The 19,778-nt window shown below is 39.0% G+C and overlaps 1 protein-coding gene across 5 annotated transcripts in view; it reads right to left on the bottom strand.

The window, feature by feature from the left end:
• Positions 1-19,778, bottom strand: part of Bdp1 (B double prime 1, subunit of RNA polymerase III transcription initiation factor IIIB) — a 96,405-nt gene that overhangs the window by 61,755 nt on the left and 14,872 nt on the right. For all 5 annotated transcript variants that reach the window (XM_057789618.1, XM_057789614.1, XM_057789617.1 and 2 more), the window contains exons 7-12: positions 17,565-17,659; positions 15,637-15,691; positions 9,694-9,831; positions 8,235-8,519; positions 4,348-4,483; positions 3,297-3,446 (exon numbers count right to left, since the gene is read on the bottom strand). In XM_057789618.1, the coding sequence (XP_057645601.1) occupies positions 3,297-3,446; positions 4,348-4,483; positions 8,235-8,519; positions 9,694-9,831; positions 15,637-15,691; positions 17,565-17,659 (859 nt within the window). The remainder of the gene's footprint in view (positions 1-3,296; positions 3,447-4,347; positions 4,484-8,234; positions 8,520-9,693; positions 9,832-15,636; positions 15,692-17,564; positions 17,660-19,778) is intronic.

Below are 19,778 nucleotides of genomic sequence, written 5' to 3'. Positions count from 1 at the left end.
TAGTCAAGATGAAATAAAACGCTAAAAAATTGGAAAATTCAAAGAGCTCCTTAAAGTCCTGACGCTGAGAGACTTACTCTATCAGATGTTAAAAACATATCAACATCAGTAATTAAGATGTAAAGTGGTACCAAAAGACAAAAGAACACATAAATGAAACACAACAAAAATAATTCCAAAGCAGATCTGATTTTAGAACATACTAAAGATCATCCCCCAAAATAGAAAAGCTGAAATGTGTAACACAGGATACTTAAAAAATCAATGTTATGCTATGTTTGAGGGTGCATGCCTTTAAACCCAGCACTAAAGAGGAAGAGGCAGGTGGATCTCTCTAAGTTTGAGGCCAGCCTAAAATACACAGCAAGTGCCAAGACAGCGAAGACTACATAGCAAGACCCTGTTTCAAAAAAAAAAAAGCAAAAAAATAAAAACATTACACAAAACCAACTTCTAACGGGAAAACTGATTAGCAAAACAGAGAGAGTTCTATCCATTGCACTATGTTGATAATATATTCCAAGTGGATCAGACATTAAAATGAAGGCAGAAAGAACAAAAGAAAGTTAACCTTATAAACTTTAATTTAGATTGAGTAAATCTAATATTTCATAAAAAGTAGGAAAAAATTAGAAATCAGATATCATAAAAATAAAAACCTGGGGGCTAAAGAGATGGTTCAGTAGATTAAGGAATTTGCCATCAAGACTCTGACCCCTGGAGGAGAGCACCATCTCCTCAAGTTGTCCTCTGACCTTTCCATGTGCTCCATGGCGTGCGCTCACACACATACACACACACACACACACACACATTCTTTAAGCAAACACTTTCATTTTTAAACCTTCAATGAAAAACATGCTTGCAAACTGGCATAAAAGTGAAAGCAAAGATTGTAAGTATTTGTAAAAACAACCTATAAGGCCATGAGTGGAGAACAAACCACATGAACTAGAGAACATTCAAATGATGAAACACTATAAAGCTATAAAAATAAAAGATATGTTTTATATAAAAGTATGGGGGAGGATCCTGCAAAACATTATGCATGAGTATGTTACGTTTAGGTTTGTTCCAGCATACATACACTTAAAAGTCCCTGAAAGAACACTACTCATTCTTGGGGAGTTGACTGGGGGAGGGGGAGGGATATGGGAGGCGGTGGCAGGGAAGAGACAGAAATCTTAAATAAATAAATAAATAAATAAATAAATGGAACACTACTCATTCTTTAGAAGGAAGACAGGGTGGAGAAGACTTTGCTTCTTAATGTTTAACCAAAAAAATACAGAGTTTACTCCAAAAATTAATTTTAAAATTTTGATTCTCGCCGGGCATGGTGGCGCACGCCTTTAATCCCAGCACTCGGGAGGCAGAGGCAGGCGGATCTCTGTGAGTTCGAGACCAGCCTGGTCTACAGAGCTAGTTCCAGGACAGGCTCCAAAGCCACAGAGAAACCCTGTCTCGAAAAACCAAAAAAGAAAAAAATAAAAAAAATAAAAAAAATAAAAAAATTTGATTCTCAATATGGTGTGCTCCATTAAAAATCAGCATTCATGAGTTGAACAGATTTTGTTCCTTTTTCTTCTTTTCGTGTGCATGTGATGTACATGTGTGCTCGTGTTCATGTGTGGATGTGGGTGGCTGTGCAGGCCTGCAATGGCTGTTCTTGGTTATGAACTTGACTACATCTGGAACTAACTAAAATCCAAAGGACTGAGCACACTTGTGAGTAATTTTTTTCTTAATTAGTAATTTGAAGTGGGTAGACCCATTTCTATCCTGAGTCTTTGAGGTACAGAGACACACCTTTAATCCAGATCTTTAGAGATGGGAGGAGCCACCTTTAATCTGGGCCACAACTTTTTGCATCAGCCCATATAAAGGACTTGGAAGAAGGAAGCACTTTGTTCTTTGCCTGCTTGCTCTCACTGGCAAGTTCATTCTTTCACTGGCTTTGGAGACTACTTCTTCAGGATTCCAGCACACAATGAAGACCAGCTGAGACATCCATCCTCATGGACTGAACAACTATTGAATTCTAGGACCTTCCATTGGTAGGCACCCATTGTTGTACTAGCTAGACTACAACCTGTAAGCCAATCTAATAAATTCCCCTTCCATGTATATCAGTATCTCTCTATGTGTATGCATGTGTTTGTATATACATGTGTGTACATACACGCATACATATGGTGTAGGAGGTTCTTCTGTTCATGTGTTGCTTTCATTGGTCAATGAATAAAGAAGTTGCTTTGGGCCTGATAGGGCAAAACTTAGGTAGGCGGAGAAAGACAGAACTGAATGCTAGGAAGAAGGGCAGAGTGAGAGATGCCTTGGATCTTCTTCCTGAGACTGATGCCAGTTAGAAACTTGCTGGTAAACCAAAGTCACATGGTGATACACAGATTAATAAAAATGGGTTAAATTAAGATGTAAGAACTAGCCAATAAGAAACTAGAGCTAATGGGCCAGGCAATGTTTTAATTAATACAGTTTCTGTGTGGTTATTTTGGGTGTAAGCTAGCCGGGCAGCCGGCACAAACAAGTGGTCTGCTCCCACCAACATACATACATATTCATTTTATAGGTACTGTTCCTCTACAGAACCCTGACTAATACAAGACCCAAGACTGACCTTGGGAGTCTTCCTCAATTACTCATTCCCCAAGTCTTTGAGGTAAGATCTCTCAATCAAACCCAGTGCTTGCTAAATATATGTAGGCTGCCAGGCCCACCCAGTATTTCCATTCTATAATGAAACAGAATCCCAAGAGAAAGAAACAGAAAGGAAATCTTTTGATGACATGTGATTGAGAGACTGGAGTAAAATCACCTGTTAAGTGATCGACACACTAAGAGTCCCTTCTACTCCCTAAATGTTATTTAAGATCTTTATCAAGAGGATAGAGAAATGCCTCAGCAGTTAAGAGCTCCTGGATTTGGTTCCCAGTACCACATAGGATGACTCACAACTGCCTCTAACTCCAGCTCCAAGAGGATCTGGAGCACATAAAAATGCATAAATCCACGTACATATATGCATATGTCTGTTTGTCTGTCTGTCTATCTATCTATCTATCTATTTACTATCTGTGTGTCTAATTTAAAAAAAATAAACATCTGTCTTTAAAAACAAAGTTTATCAGAGACTGGAGATACAACTCAGCCTTTCAGTCTTAGAAGATATGCCCATTCCATGTAATGTTCTGGGTTTAATACCAAAATCAAAAAAGAAAATGTTTAACAGTTTTAGAACATGCCTAAGAAGAAACCCGACTGCATAAAATACTTACAGTGGTCTATTCTCTAGGTCAACGCTTCTTTCTTCTGTTCCAGCATTATTTACTTCACAGGAGGCAGCTCCCGCAACTTCTGACAAAGGCAAATCTGCAGCACTTGACTCTGAGGACTCACTTGTTAGCGGCATGATATCTTGTTGATTACTAAGGAAGGGAAAATGTATCAGGAGGAACATACTACTAGAAATAAATTTTCATACCACTAAAGGACACAAACAACCTTGCTGATATGGTGTGAAACCTCTTGCCATCATTCTTGTGTTTTTGAACCTGGGTTTTTTTTTTATTGACCTTAAGCTCACCAATTAGCCTAGGAAGGCTGGTGAGCAAGCCTAAGCATCTCATCTCTTCCTCCTACATACTGGGATATCAGTGTGTAATACTACACCTGCCTTTGATATGGGTGCTGGGAATTAATCATTAACATCATGGCGGTCCATGATGTAATCCCAGCACCTGGGAGGTTATGACAGGAGAACTTGTTTGTTTGTGTACTTATTTGTTTTGGAGGCAGAATCTACTAGTAGAACCTGCTAGGTATATCCCAAACTAACCTTGAACTTATGATATTCCTGCCTCAGCCTCCCCAGTACTGGGATTTTATGAATGCACCAGCACACCAAGCTTGAAAATAATACACAATGATTTACAAAATGAAAATGGTTAACCAAGAGGCTACAGAAATAGCTCTGCAGTTAAGAGTACGCACTGCTCCTTGACAGGACTTATGCTCAGTTCTTAGTACCTATACCAGGTAGTCACAATCACCTATAATTCCAGTTCCAGGGGAATTCAATGCCTCTGTGGGCACTTATACTCATGTACACATATCCACACAGACATACAAATGCAAACATAATTAATAATAAAGAGAAATCTTTTTAAAAAGCTAATAAAAATACAATAATCTGAGTTATATTCAAGTTTAACAGAAAGGTTCAAAAATAAATAAAGCAAAACAAACAGGAAAAGAAGTGCAAATCACAATGACAACTGGAGACTCAATAGAAGATGCAAATAAAGCCAGTAAAGAGGCAGAAAATACCATGTGGAAGGGCTGGAGCCAGTTCTCAGCTCCACCGTCTCACTGGAGGGTGAGAATGACTCTGCAATGTCGTCTGCGTGCTGTGGGAAAGAAGGTGTCTGCTCCTCACTGCCTTCATTTTCCTCAGGACTTGTATCTAGGAATATAAAACACATGTTCTTCCAAAAAGTAGTAAAGATAGCAATATTGTAAAGCATAAGGAATTTATATGCAACAACTTGTCTTTTCCTACAAAATATTAATCCACTTAACATTCAAGATTTAGGGTTTTTTCCTGAACATTGTGTTTTGCTGTTTAAGCCTCAGCCTTTAATAGCTAAGCCATCTCTCTAGCGCTTTTACCCTTTAAACTTTATTACATTTACTATTATCATTTGTGTGCATATGTATGCGTGTGCATGAGTGCCCACATTTCACCACACACATATGGAGTTCAGAAGACAACAACTCAGGAATTTCGGGATCCACCTACCCCTGGACCCAGCAATACCACTCTTGGGAATATACCCAAGAAATGCCCTATCATACAACAAAAGTATATGCTCAACTATGTTCATAGCAGCATTGTTTGTAATAGCCAGAACCTGGAAACAACCTAGATGCCCTTCAATGGAAGAATGGATGAAGAAAGTATGGAACATATACATATTAGAGTACTACTCAGCAGTAAAAAACAATGACTTCCTGAATTTTGCAGGCAAATGGACGAAAATAGAAAACACTATCCTGAGTGGGGTGAGCCAGACCCAAAAAGAGGAACATGGGATGTACTCACTCATATTTGGTTTCTAGCCATGAATAGGGGACGTTGAGCCTATTATGTGTGGTCCTAGAGAAGCTAATTAAGAAGATGAACCCAAAGAAAAACATTTAGGCGATGAAAGGAGACAGAGACAAAGACCCACATTGGAGCACCGGACTGAAATTTCAAGGTCCAAATCAAGAGCAGGAAACAGAGCACGAGCAAGGAACTCAGGACCGCGAGGGGTGCACCCACACACTGAGACAATGGGGATGTTCTATCAGGAACTCACCAAGGCCAGCTGGCCTGGGTCTGAAAAAGCATGGGATAAAACCGGACTTGCTGAACATAATGGACAATGAGGACTACTGAGAACTCAAGAACAATGGCAATGGGTTTTTGATCCTACTGCTCATACTGGCTTGGTGGGAGCCTAGGCAGTTTGGATGCTCACCTTACTAGACTTGGATGGAGGTGGGTGGTCCTTGGACTTCCCACAGGGCAGGGAACCCGGATTACTCTTAGGGATGATGAGGGAGGGGGACTTAATGGGGGAGGAGGAGGGAAATGGGAGGTGGTGGCGGGGAGAAGGCAGAAATCTTTAATAAATAAATAAACAATAAAAAATAAAAAAAACAAACAAAAAAAATAAAAATAAATATGGCAAGTAAAAAAAAAAAAGAAGAAGACAACTCCGTGCAGCTAGTGCTCTCCTTTCACCTCTGAGGGTTTGGGGGATTGAATCCAAGTTGTCAGGATTGCAGGCAAGTGCTGAGTCATGTCAGGCACACAAAAGGACGCAAAATAAATGTGTAATAAAAAGCACTAATATTTACCCTATGATAAAGAATCACCTTAATTCCAACATCATAAATGACACATCAATATTTGGTAAAAGACTAGAACTATAAGCTATTCTTCTTTACATGTAAAACGTGTCTTTTTCTTTTGGTTGAGACAGGGGCTAATATAACAGACTGGCATCAAACTAGGTAGCCAAGGATAATCTTGAACTTCTGAATCTACTCATCTACCTACTCTACCACCTAAGTGGTGAGATTACAGGCACTGGCCAGTTTATCTAGTTTTCTTTTATTATATAATCTCTGTTTAAAAAAATAATTTCCATTTTTTAATTCATTTACTTGGTGTGTGTGTGTTACCACAGTGCCCATGTGGACATCAGAAAGCAACTAACAAGAGTTGGTTTTCTTCTTTGTGGATCCCTGGGATCAAACTTAAGTACCTTTACCCACTGAGCTATCTCACAAGCCTCTACATGTAATATTTCTTGTAATGGTAAACAACAAGAGTATAATATTCTAATGCTTATAAATCAGATAACTGTGGGCTGGGCATGATGGCACACGCCTTTAATCCCAGCATTTGGGAGGCAGAGGCAAGCAGATTTCTGAGTTCGAGGCCAGTCTGGTCTATAGAGTGAGTTCCAGGACAGCCATGGCTACATAGAGAAACTCTGTCTCAGACAACAACAACAAAAACCAGACAGCCGTAAGCAGGACATAAGAGCAAATACATATAATCCCTGCTCTTAGACTGGCGAAGCAAGAGTTCAAGATCATCCCTGACTTCAAAGCAAGTTCTAGTCCAGCCTGGGCTATATTAGACCCTATCTCAAAAGAAAAAAAAAAAAAAAAGAAGAAGAAGAAGAAAGAAATCTCTTATTACTTCAACTACCAGAACTGATCTATTAAACTACTATGACTTTCTCTCTGCTAGCTAGCTCTCATTGTGCTGATGGTGTCACACAAGCTACTGAAGGGAAGAGTCATTAACTGTCTTACCACTTAGGAACCCTGCAAGCAACTGCAACTCAGCTGACAGGAGATGTCCATTGGTGCAACAGTGGCATAAATGCTAGAACTGCTTCTTGATTAGGTTTCCAGTCAGATCCACAGGAGGAACCTCTGCTTGAGCAAGAAAGCCCGGACCAGAAACCATGATGTCCTAAGCCATAGGGAATATCCTACTGCTTTGCTAAATGGGCACAGTAACAACTGCCTTCTAAACAGTTGTCTTCACAGCTAAGGATTAGAGAAGCTTCTTTCTGTAGTTAACATAGTCATTACAAAGACTCAGAAATGGTCAAACTGCAGAAAGTGACTGTTGAGTGTTCAGTCTCAAACGAACAACTAAACCAACCAGCCACCCCAACCCGTGAACTTGGGAAACATCACAGAGGTCATAGAAAGTCTGTAAGAACCAGAGGTTGAGGAGAACTTCTGAAAATCAGTCTTTTGGACGTGACAGAAGTACTTCACTTATGAACTCATAACAAATATATCCACAAACACAAGATCAAGCCAGTCAACAGTCCAGCATGGGTCAGGGAAGGACACAAGCTCCTATCCTCAGCTGAGGTGCTCCTGGCAGGTGATGGCTACTGGGGAAGGGATAGTCGGTTTTGTAAGGGGTGTGGCCTCTGGTTAGGTTAGGTATGGATGAGCAACACTGATGGGACTCAGTAGGTTGTTTTGTTTGGTTCTTTAAAAGGAACATGAAGCTGGAAGATACATTGGGGAGGGTCTGGAAGGGGACTAAGGAAGCAGGCAGAAGGGGTTCCTAAGTCGTAAAGCCAGGAACTTGTGGGTGCTAGCACATGCTCCACTACTGAGCAGCACCTCCAAACTTACTATTTCACTTTGAGTATTCTTAAAGCAAACTCTTAAGAAGGCCCCAGTTTCCTGGTTTTTGTCTTCCAGCAACACTTAAATTACACTATGCTTGCATTCTAAGAATACAAGAAAAAAAAGAAATGGAAATTCTACTAGCTCTTTTTACACACTCACAGAGGTATTCCATGAAGGCAGACCATAAAAATCTGAGATTCGTTACAGATATATGATCACCAATAACTGTTAATGGGAACACAAGGGAAATAATTCAACTTCTGAACAATCTGGAGAAAATTCTCCCTGCTTCACTTTTTTTTGTTTTGTCTTCTACAGCTGTTTTTTCTCTTTAACTAAAATTAAGATGGCAAGATGTAACATAGTACTGGGCAGATAGCCACTAGCAAGCATTAGGAATTGCTGTTATCCACAACGGTAGCATCTGTCATATACATTACTGTACACGCCCCTTCTAGTAAAACCAAGGATCTTCGAATGTGTTTGAAACTTACTCTTGTGTATTTCTGCTTCAGGAGAGCTCGACTGAACGAGGACATTTCCTACAAGATTTGCTGCTTCCTGCTTATTAGCTTCATTTTGCTTCTTCCTCCTCCTCCTTTTCTCTTGATTTTGATCTTGCTCTAACATGGTTTGTTCTAAATCCTGTCCTGACGAAGTTGGTGGTTCCTCTTCAGCAAGTGTCTGAGCATCCTTCTGAGATCTTTCTGGGTCTGAACTGTTACTATTTACAGATTCATCTGGATCATCATTCACTTCCTCACTAGTTACCTTTTTTGCTAAAAACAAGAGAAATTGTTATAAACACATGAAATATGTATAGAAAACTTACTGAAAGGGAAGATGATAAATACTCAAAAGTATGTTCTGTCTGTCATGTCATTTTTGTGAAAAACTGAAGACAGACTTAAAGAGGAGAAGAAGAGATCAGCTCTAACGTTTGCACCATAAGCTCACGCAGGTACAGGCTAGGGTGGCTCAGTGGTAAAGCACATCCTACTTAGCATATACACAGCCATGGGTTCAATGCCCAGCACTGCCGCCCCCAACAAAAAAAAAGATACATACATGCCAATTACCAATAAAAGTAAGTTTATATGTAGAAATGTGATGGGATTCAAAGTATATTACGATATAAAAACTTCAAGTGGCAGAAATATTTACGTATTTATGAGCTTACATTTTCATTTTAAAAAATTACAGACACACCATTATTTGCTAGGAAAGGGCTTGGTGATAGTTATTCCTAAGAATGCTGAAGAATTTGCTTTGAACATCAGATAGAACAAACAGTTCTAGAATTGTAACTTTTGTATCATTTCGATTGCTTAAGACAAGGTCTGATGCATTCCAGGTTGCTTCCAACTGTACTATATAACTGAAAGCAGGCATGAACTTGTGTCCCCTGCCTGAACCAAGGATCTTTTTCATCATTTTCATGGTACTGGGGATCAAATCCAGGCAGTTTTCTGCATTCCTGACAAGTACTAAACTACATCCCCAGACTGAAACATTGTTTTTCCTTTTAAATACATGTGTGCATGCACAGTATGTGGGTATCTAGAGAGTCTACAAGATGGCATCAAATGCCACAGAGTTGCAGTCAAATGCAACTGTGAGTGACACCAACACAAGTGCTGGGAAGCAAACACCAGCCCAATTTAAAAGCAGCAAAGCATTCTTAACCTCTGCGTCATCTCTCCAGCTCATATCAGGCCTCTCAAAAAAGCACAAATTCATGAACACACACACACACACACACTATACAGGTAACACACAAACAGAAACAAATCATTAAAAGGGAACTGTTATTTGCCCCAGGTAACTGGCAAAGCAATGATACTAATACTTCCCTCCAACTATGCACTATGATGGTGTCAACTACCTGAATAACATCTCAATTCATAATGGCAATACTGTAAATTCACCACTAGATGAAACTCCAAACAATACCTTTCACGTTTTTCCGTGGTTTGGAGGACTTTTCCTTTGAACTCTGACATTTAGTAGATTTTTTTCTTTTTTCTTCTTCAGCAAGAACTTTCTGAAGCAAATGAGCAAAAAAATCGAAGTCAAAGGGGCGTTTTTCCTCTGTTTAAAGAAAGGGGGAAAGTTTAGAGTTTTTATTTAAAAAAAAAAAAAGAAGAAGAAGAGCTCTCTAGTTCTCAAAGTAGGACAATATCCAAAGCAAAAGTACTTATTTATTAGACAAAGGATGGATAAACAAATATATGGCACTGTTAAGTAATAAAACAAAAAAGTAACTTAACAAGTATGGGCTAAATGTGTAAGAGCTTGGTGACGTAGCACTTATAGAATACACAAGACCTTGGATTCAAGCCCCAATCCAAAAAAAATAAATTAAATTAAATTATTAGGTTGGTGCAAAAGGACCATGAGTTTTATGTCATTATAAATAGGTTCAAATACATCTTTCTTACCAAAATAAAAATCGTTCCAATCAATAAATTCTTGCCAATTAAAAGTAAGGTGTTTTGTTTTAGTCACTGTAAAGTCCATCCCTGGGATTCAATGACTCTTGAAAAGCACTTTCTGACTCTTTCTGGTGTAAAACATTTTACTTGTAAAAAACTGTTGAGATGCTTGGAGAAGTCACAGTCAACTGGCAAGAGGCCAGATGAACATAACAGATAAAGAAAAACTTTGAGGCCTAAGCTAGGTGTGGTGGCACACATCTTTGATTTCAAAGGCAGGCATCTCTGTGAGGTCAAGGCCAGCCTGGTTACATCGAGCTCTACATCAGTCAGGGTTTACAGTGAGACCCTGACTCAAAACCACAACTATGTAACCTAATTTGTTCAAGTTCCAATTTGTGAAGAATTAGTTGTGTGATATAAGGTTGAGCACTGTGGAAAATCAGGCCCTTTCTTTTGGCCAATGTTGGCTTCTCAGGTGTAATAGTTTCATCAGATTTCAGAAAGCAGTGGCTCAGACTGTTAAGAGACCACCAGTCAGTAATCATGACCCCATCCCTTTTTGTGGGCAGTTCAAATTTGGTTTTGAGAAATGCTTTGAAGTTTCTTCTCAGCCCAACCACTGCTGGGTACTGCTGTCTTACACGATCCACTTTTCATTGCACACCACAACCCAATACAGAAACGACACAACGTTGTGTGTAGAATCAGGACGATAGTCCAAAATGGCTTTTTATTCGAGCTTTTTCATGTTTCGAATTTACTTCCAATGCAAAAATGACCAGTGAATGGTCCACACTGAGTTCTACAGCAACCTTTGAGTTATAAAAGGAGCAGGTTCAACAACTGCTCAGTTTGCTACATTCCACACCTTCAAGGCTCCCCTCTTCTTTGCAAACCTTCTTGAACCATTATTCTAACAATACATGTAACAGTTCCTCCTGGACCAAATGCATTGTTATTGTTGCAAACTTTCTTCATATATATGATCCATTTTGAACTCAAATAAGAAAATACTTGAGAGGCAAAAGGGCTGGCTCAGCAGTTAAGAGCACTGGCTGCTTGTGCTGGCTAGTTTTACATGGACTTGACATAAGAAAATGCCTCCAAAAGATCAGGCTGTAGGCAAGCCTATATTCTTAATTAATGACTGATGTAGGAGGGTCCAGCCCATGGTGGGGGGTGCTATCCTTGGGCTGGTGGTGCTGGGTTCTGTAAGAAAGCACGCTGAGCAAGTCATGAACAACAAGCCAGTAAGTAACTCTCCTTCATGCCTTCTGCATCAGCTCCTGCCTCCAGAGTTCCTGTTCTGACTTCATTCTATGATGAACAGTGATGTGGAGCAATAAGCCAAATAAACCCTTTCCTCCCAAGTACTTTACATCATGGTGTTTCACCACAGCAATAGTAACCCTAAGAACCTGCTCTTCGAGGGTTCAATTCCAAGTACCCACAGGATAGTTCACAACCATGTGAGATTCCAATTCCAAGGAATCTGACACCCACCTCTGCCCTTTGTAGGTATACTGCACCCATGGGCTGCACAGATGTGCATTCAGACATATAAAAAAATAATCTAAAAAAAATGTAAAAGACTATCTGGAATTTGCTTTTTGTCTATGATTTCCTTAATATAAATAGGTAATAAGTCAGTAGTACAAGATCCTAAGGTGAGAAGTGTGCATTAATAATGCATAATAACTATATTTAAGAATGTAAGCATATAAAGTAATAATTTTAACAATGCAAGAACCAAAATTACTTTTGTACCAACCTAATAAAAGGATTACACTATTTATACAAGCAATAAAATGGGTGAATCTCAAAAATAAAAGTAAAAGAAACCAACACCAAGCATTATTATTGCATGATCCAATTAGATGATCTAAAACATGCTAAACTAGCCCATGATGATTTAAATGGAAACAGCAGTGTCCTTGGGCTACAAAGCTTGACAGGAAAGCAAACAAACGGTCTTCTTAGTTTGTGAAAATATTCTACACATAACTTAGGATGCTAGTTAATAGGGTATATTCTTTGTTAAAATTTCAAATTACACTTTGAACTACCATATCAATTATTTTAAATGGCAAAGATAAGGCCAAGAGATAATTCAGTGGTACAGAACATGAATTAGCTGGTACAGAGCCTGGGTTTAGCCGGGCGGTGGTGGCGCATGCCTTTAATCCCAGCACTTGGGAGGCAGAGACAGGCAGATCTCTGTGAGTTCGAGGCCATCCTGGTCTACAAGAGCTAGTTCCAGGACAGGCACCAAAGCTACAGAGAAATCCTGCCTCGAAAAACCCAAAAACAAAACCTGGGTTTAATTTTCAGCCCCCAAACATATATGAAGATAACTAAGATATCCTCCAAGAGTCTATGATTTCAACGCCCTCTTTCCACTACAACCACTTCACTATGTACTCTTCCAAGCATCAGTAAAATAAAACAGTCCAATGACGTCAGAAATACTTCCATTGTCAACTGTATAATAGAGAAAAAACGATCAGTAAAAAAAACAAGGAATGAATCTACAAAAGAATGCTTCCTTAAACTTTACATCTAAACTCTGGTGATGTACAGAAAGATCACAAAAGCCGGGCGGTGGTGGCGCACGCCTTTAATCCCAGCACTCGGGAGGCAGAGGCAGGCGGATCTCTGTGAGTTCGAGACCAGCCTGGTCTACAAGGGCTAGTTCCAGGACAGGCTCCAAAACCACAGGGAAACCCTGTCTCGAAAAAAACCAAAAAAAAAAAAAAAGAAAAAAAAAAAAAGAAAAAAGAAAGATCACAAAAATGATTCAGTAAAAGGCACACACTAAAATAGTTTTAATTTAATTTAACTAAAATAATTTGTTCTAATTCTCCACAACAAAGAACCAGCACCCCAGGAATCCAGAAAGAATCTGTAGGCGGTTCTAAAGGACTTAAAATATATGACCCATCCCAAACAAAAACAAACCATCCACAAAGGGAGTGGAAGAGATGACTCAGAGGATGCAGGGTCAGTCCTAAGCATAGCACCACATGGTGAGTCACAACCATCCATAACTCCAGTGCCAAATGATCAAGTGCCCCCTCTGACCTCCAGGGACACCACATACACATGTGGTCAACACACATCTGTGGTCAACACACATCTGTGCATACATTCATACACATAGAATAAATCTTTTAAAAACCCACAGGAGTTTTTCTTTAATTTTTAATTTCCTATTACAAAGGATAAAAATCATTAAAAAACAAAACTATAGAATCTATAAATTATTTTCTAATAATTTATTAAGCCCAGTGGAAAGTTTCTCCATCTTTAAAATGAAGTTTCTCTATTCACAATATTCTAGATCTTACAGGAGCCATTCCTGGAAACGCTTTCAACTGAAGACAGAACACTGGGTATCAGCCCCACCCGTTGACCATGGGTGTCTATTCATGAATTCACGAGCTACACAGTGGATACTCTCTAAATCACATATGAATTATTTTCCCTAACATCAGCCTTATGGCTAACTTTAATTAAATTTTATTTTGAGCAGGGCATGGTGGTGCACACCTTTAATTCCAGAACTCAGGAGGCAGGAGCCTAGCCTACATACTGAGTTCTAGGCAATCCAGGGCTATACAGAGACAGGGTGGAGGTAGGAGCTGTGTTTTGAAGCTGAAGAAATGGTTTGGCAGTTAAGAGTACTTGCTGCCCTTGGAAAGGGATAGGATGAGTTACCAAAAACCACATGGCAGCTCACAACCACCTGCTAACGTCAGTTCCAAGGAATCGAACACCTCTTCTATCCTCTGTGGACACCAAGCACACACATAACACACATACATACATATATGCAAGCACTCAACGCATACACACAAAATAAATAAATCTCCTTAAAAAAAAAATGTATATCTTTAATTCCAGAACTTGAGGGACAGAAGCAAGTGAATCTCTGTGTGTTTGAGTCTAGTCTGGTCTATACAGAGTTTTCCTGGACAGCCAAGGCTAAACAGTGGGGCCCTGTCTCCTTTTACTTTTTTTTTAATTGTTTTTTTTCGCTACATATTTTTTTCTGCTTCCCCGTCTCTTTTTTAAATTTTATTTAGAATTAAATTTGGCAACACAGGTAATTTCATAGCTAAATTAACATTGACACATTAATTATGAAATGTTGATATTTGGTCATGAAAAGTATGTACCTTCTAAAACAAAAAATTACTTTAAACATAAATTTGGTTTTATTTATAGATCTCCTGTACTCTTTCTGTAGACTTACAAAAAGAAAAATAATAATTTTAATGAAGGTATTAGAAACTGGCTGGTTCCTACTCTCTTCTAAATCGGATCTAAATTTAAATGCTACCCATTCATAAAGAACTTCATTGAGGCTCAATAAGCATCAAGACCCAATTCCTTTTTCTCCCAAGAACTCAATCAGTACTTGAAACTTTCATAACAATATCCCCCACCTATTTAAATTCAGGGCTCTCCAATCAGATTTTTCATCTGCCTTATTTGACAACACATCTTCAAGAGCAACCAGAACACAGCAGGTAGTCAATGCTGTTGACTCAATGGCTGGCTGACAACAAACAGAATCCACTATCGCAATCTATTTTCCATGAACTATCTCTTGAACATAATTCCTTCCCTATAAAAAAAAAAACCACTCAGGGGCCAGTGAGGGGGCTTAGTGTATAAAAGCACTTACTGCCAAGCCTGACACCCTAAGTGTAGCCCGAACACATGATGGAAGGAAAAGACCAACTCCTATACCTTGTCCTCTGATAAGCGTTTGTGCACATCAATGCACATATGCACAGAACAGAGATTTGAAAAAGCCAATTTTTATTATCAATTACTGTATAAATTCATGGACTTAAAACTCTGTTTACTGCCAGGCAATGGTAGCACCCGCCTTTAATCCTAGTACTCACTCAGGAGGCAGAGGCAGGTGGATCTCTATGATTTTGAAGCCTGGTCTACAAAGTGAGCTCCAGGACAGCCAGAGCTACACAGAGAAACCCTGTCTAAAAAAACAAACAAACAAACAAAGAACAACTGAGGCATAATGGTGTATACCTGTAACTCCAGCACTTGGAGGCTGAGGCAAAAGGATTAAAAGTTCCAGACTAAGTAGGGCAGTGGTGGCACATGCCGTTAATCCCAGCACTTGGGAGGCAGAGGCAGGCGGATCTCAGTGAATTTGAGGCCAGCCTGGTCTACAAAGTGAGCTCTAGGACAGCCAGGGCACAGAGAAACCCTGTCTCAAAAAACAAAAACAAAACAAACTAAAAGTTCCAGACTAGCCTGGAATATATACAAGACCTCACCTTAAAAAAACAAAAAATGAAAAAGTTTCATCCTTAGTCTTATGCCAATACAAGGACAAATCTAAAACACTAGAGCCAAAGACAAAGAATTGATCATTATCAACCTCTATTAATAATATTCTGTGAAGGAATTCTTTAATACTTACGGAAGGCTTTGTCTATTCTCCATCCATTTGTTTTTTCTTCACGTTTAAATTTATTCTGTTAACAACAAAAAGATCTATAGTAATGTTCTGCCGTTAAACAAGGATTATTTCTAATTAGTGAGCAATAATATAAAATTCTACAAAGCACACTATTTTGTATTAAATGATATATTATTGCCAATAGGCTAAGTTACTTAAAGCTTTAGTTTCTTAAAAATGAGAATAGAGAGCTACAAAGATGGCCCAATGGGAAAGAGCACTGGCTGCCCTTCCAAGGACATGGGTTCAATATCCAGCAGCCACATGGAGGTTCATGACATCTCTAACTACAGTTCAAAGAATTAATGCCCTCTTCTTGCCTCCTCAAATATTGTACACATGTGATGTGTGGGCAGACATGGACACACACACACTCCAAATACATTTTTTGTAATGAGGATAAAATATTCACACAAATTTTCCTCATCCTATCTTTATTATCAATAGCAGAAATAAACAATGAAAGCCAGATTTACAGCATAGAAAGTAGTCATGGGCCAAGCTTGACAGCTTTAGTTCAACATCAAGAACTGATAGGGGGCTGGAGAGATGGCTCAAAGGGTAAGAGCACTGGCTGCTCTTCCAGAGGTCCCGAGTTCAATTCCCAGCAACCACATGGTGGCTCACAACCATCTGTAATGAGACCTGGTGCCTTCCTTGCCAGCAGTACATTGTATGCTTAATAAATAAATCTTTAAAAAAAAAAAAAAGACCTGATAGAAAGGTAAAAGAGAAGCAACTCCCACTGAGTAATCCTATTACTTGTATATATTCATTGGGTATGAGTGGCCCTATACACATACATATTCACACACACACAGACATGTAAATATGGTAGAGTATAAGAATAAAAGTTGAGCCGGGCGGTGGTGGCACACGCCTTTAATCCTAGCACTCGGGAGGTAGAGGCAGGCGGATCTCTGGGAGTTGGAGGCCAGCCTGGTCTACAAGAGCTAGTTCCGGGACGGGCACCAAAGCTACAGAGAAACCCTGTCTCGAAAAACCAAAAAAAAAAAAAAAAAAAAAAAAAAAAACAGAATAAAAGTTGACTAAGCCAAGCAATGGTGGTACACGATTTTAGTGCCAGCACTCAGGAGGCAGAGGCAGGTGAACCTCTGAGATATGGGCCAGCCTAAACTACAGAGTGAGTTCTAGGACAGCACAGCCAAGGCTACACAGAGAAACTGTCTTAAAAAGTCAGAAAAAATTAAAAACAAAAATTAACAAAAAAATTTGACTCTCATACTAAATAAATAAAATGTATAATCAATTAAGCTAATACTAACTTAATCCATTGTTATTATTCCAGAGTGTTTTAAGTGTAATAGAGGGAAGTCTATGCAGAAACTAAGCAAAAATGTAAATCCAAGTCCTGCCTGGGTGAGTCCGGATCAAGTCAAAGGTATTAGGCAGGGCAGGGTACTACCAGGAAATCTGGTGCTGATAAATGGAGTTCAAACTGGCTCATATCCCACCAGGCTTAGAATCTTATACCACACTCATCAGGAGTCCTAGAACTCACGGTGTGTGTGTGTGTGTCATTGATTCTTGTAAGATTTCTCAATCTCAGCTGGGCAATGGTGGCGCACGCCTTTAATCCCAGCACTCGGGAGGCAGAGGCAGGCGGATCTCTGTGAGTTCGAGACCAGCCTGGTCTACAAGAGCTAGTTCCAGGACAGGCTCCAAAGCCACAGAGAAACCCTGTCTCGAAAAACCAAAAAAAAAAAAAAAAAAAAAAAAAAAATTCTCAATCTCTCCCTCTCTCACGCACGCATGCACACACATACAAAACATAATAGAAACAAATGACCATGAATTTAGTTAAAAGAAAAAAATCCTAGTAATTTTTTGACCCCATCTAACCAATAAATGTTATAGGTATACTTTACCTTAATTTCTATCCTTGCTCTGTGAGGAAAAAGTTGTCCAATCATAGAAAAGTCAGTTCCTACCATACTGATGGCCAAAAAGAACATATCTGTTTCTGTAAAAACAAAAGATTAACTGAAAATTAATTTTCTGTTCAGACAAAATGACGTAAGAATATTAGTTAAAAATAAGTTAGACAATATTTAACTTTATTGAAAAGAACATCAAAGAATTTTAAACACCCTAATACATTTTGGGGGGAAAAATCTTCATAGGTAAGTGTGATGATACATTCCATAATTCCAGAACTTGGGGCTATGGTAACAAGGACTCCTGCTCTGTACCCAACAGGGACGACTTCGAAAATGAAGTAGATGACCCACCCAGTAGACAACTAAAAAGTTCACCCTCCCAATCCAAAGTGTCCCTAAAAGCTTGAGGATTAATCACATGTACTTGCTAGAACAAAGAGAGGGCCACCCAACCAGGTATTAAACCAAACTTAAGACAAAGAGGTCTCTGAAAATAGACTTTCTGAATTCAGGCAGTTGCTAGCCAGAAATGAAGGACCAGTGCTGGCAGAGCTGCCACAGCTCCACAGCACACTGAAAAGAGTAACTAACCAATACCTGATTGGACTTAAGGCCCTCTCCAAAAGATGGAATCCATCTCTAACACTGATTGAGTGACCAAGAACCTGAGTCTAGATAATCCAGGGACCTAGGGCAAAATCAAATAATATGGTCTAAAAGGAAAGAAAAAAAAATGTAGTGATAAAATGTCTCCTAATGATGCAATACTCAAAAATCATTTCCTTGCTCAGCCAGCCATCATCAGAGAAGCTTCCTCCTGCGACAGATGAGAATAAATATGGAGAGCCACAGGCAGATATTACTCAGAGAGTGAGAAACTTGGAACACTCAGCCCTAAATGGGATGTTTCCATCAAATCCCTTCCCTCAGAACTCAGAGAACCCTATGGAAGAAGAGGCAGAATCTAAGAGCCAGAGCGTATGTAGGACAGCAAGAAATCGAGGCCCTCTAAATCAACACGAGGAAAGCTCTTATGAACTCACAGACGATGAAGCAGCATGAAGAGGGTCTGCATGGTGCTACACTTACACTATGGCTTCCAGCTTAGTGTTCTTATGGAATTCCTGAGCATACGAACGAGTGGGTTTCTGACTGTTGTGCCCTCTTTGGGCTCTTTTCCATCTGGTGGTCTGTCTTGCACAACTTTAATGTGACTGTTTTCGTTTTATCTTTATATTTTGTTATATTTTTTTAAAAATGAATAAATATAAACCTAGCCAGCAGGGCACAGGCAAACAATAGAACTGTCATTCATATCTGGGAGAGGGAAAACCAGTTTTCTCAATGGAATGACAGCAGTTTATCAACCACTCCAGGTTAGATCTCATGTTCAGTTACTGACCAACAAATAACAGATCCCACAGATTTGTGTGTGTGCGTGTGCGCTTTTATTTGGTTACAGTTTGGTGGGTTTTGGTGTTTTTTTGTTTGGGTTTTTTTCCTCCCTTTTTGGGTGATATTGTATTTTGCTTTCAAGGTTTTAGGCATTTTGTCATTGTATTGGATTTTTTTCACTTATTTTTTGAGAAAGAACTTAAAGTTGGATGGGTAGGAAGATCTGGATGAACTGTGGGAAAAGGAAGAACACGATCAAATATATTTGAGAAATTGTTTTAAATAATAATTAAAAAACAAAAATACTAAATATAGTAGATACTAAATCTTATTGCTATCAAACAACCATATATAATATAAAGAAGTATTTTGGAATATTAGATTTCCATAAGCCAATAAAACTTAGAAATTATTATTAGCAAAGCTATGGTAAAATAATACTTTTTATAGACAATTGGTAAAAGTATAAATTGTTGGGGCTTTTGTGTTTGGCAACCTACAAGAAATAAAATAATCAGTGACTGGCAAAAAAAAAAAAAAAGAAAAGCAGGGGGCTGGAGAGATGGCTCACAGGTTAAGAATGCTGACTGTTCTTCCAGAGGACCTGAGTTCAATTCGCAGCAACCACATGGTGGCTCACAGCCATCTATAATGAGATCTGATGCCCTCTTCTGGCATGTAGACAGACATGGAAACTAACACTGTATATATAATAAACAAATAAATAAATAAATCTTGAAAGGAAGGAAGGAAGGAAGGAAGGAAGGAAGGAAGGAAGGAAGGAAGGAAGGAAGGAAGGAAGGAAGG

Source organism: Chionomys nivalis, chromosome 15 (genome assembly GCF_950005125.1).
Source record: "Chionomys nivalis chromosome 15, mChiNiv1.1, whole genome shotgun sequence".
In the NCBI taxonomy this organism is placed as follows: domain Eukaryota; kingdom Metazoa; phylum Chordata; class Mammalia; order Rodentia; family Cricetidae; genus Chionomys; species Chionomys nivalis.
This window is presented reverse-complemented; position numbering and strand designations above follow the sequence as displayed.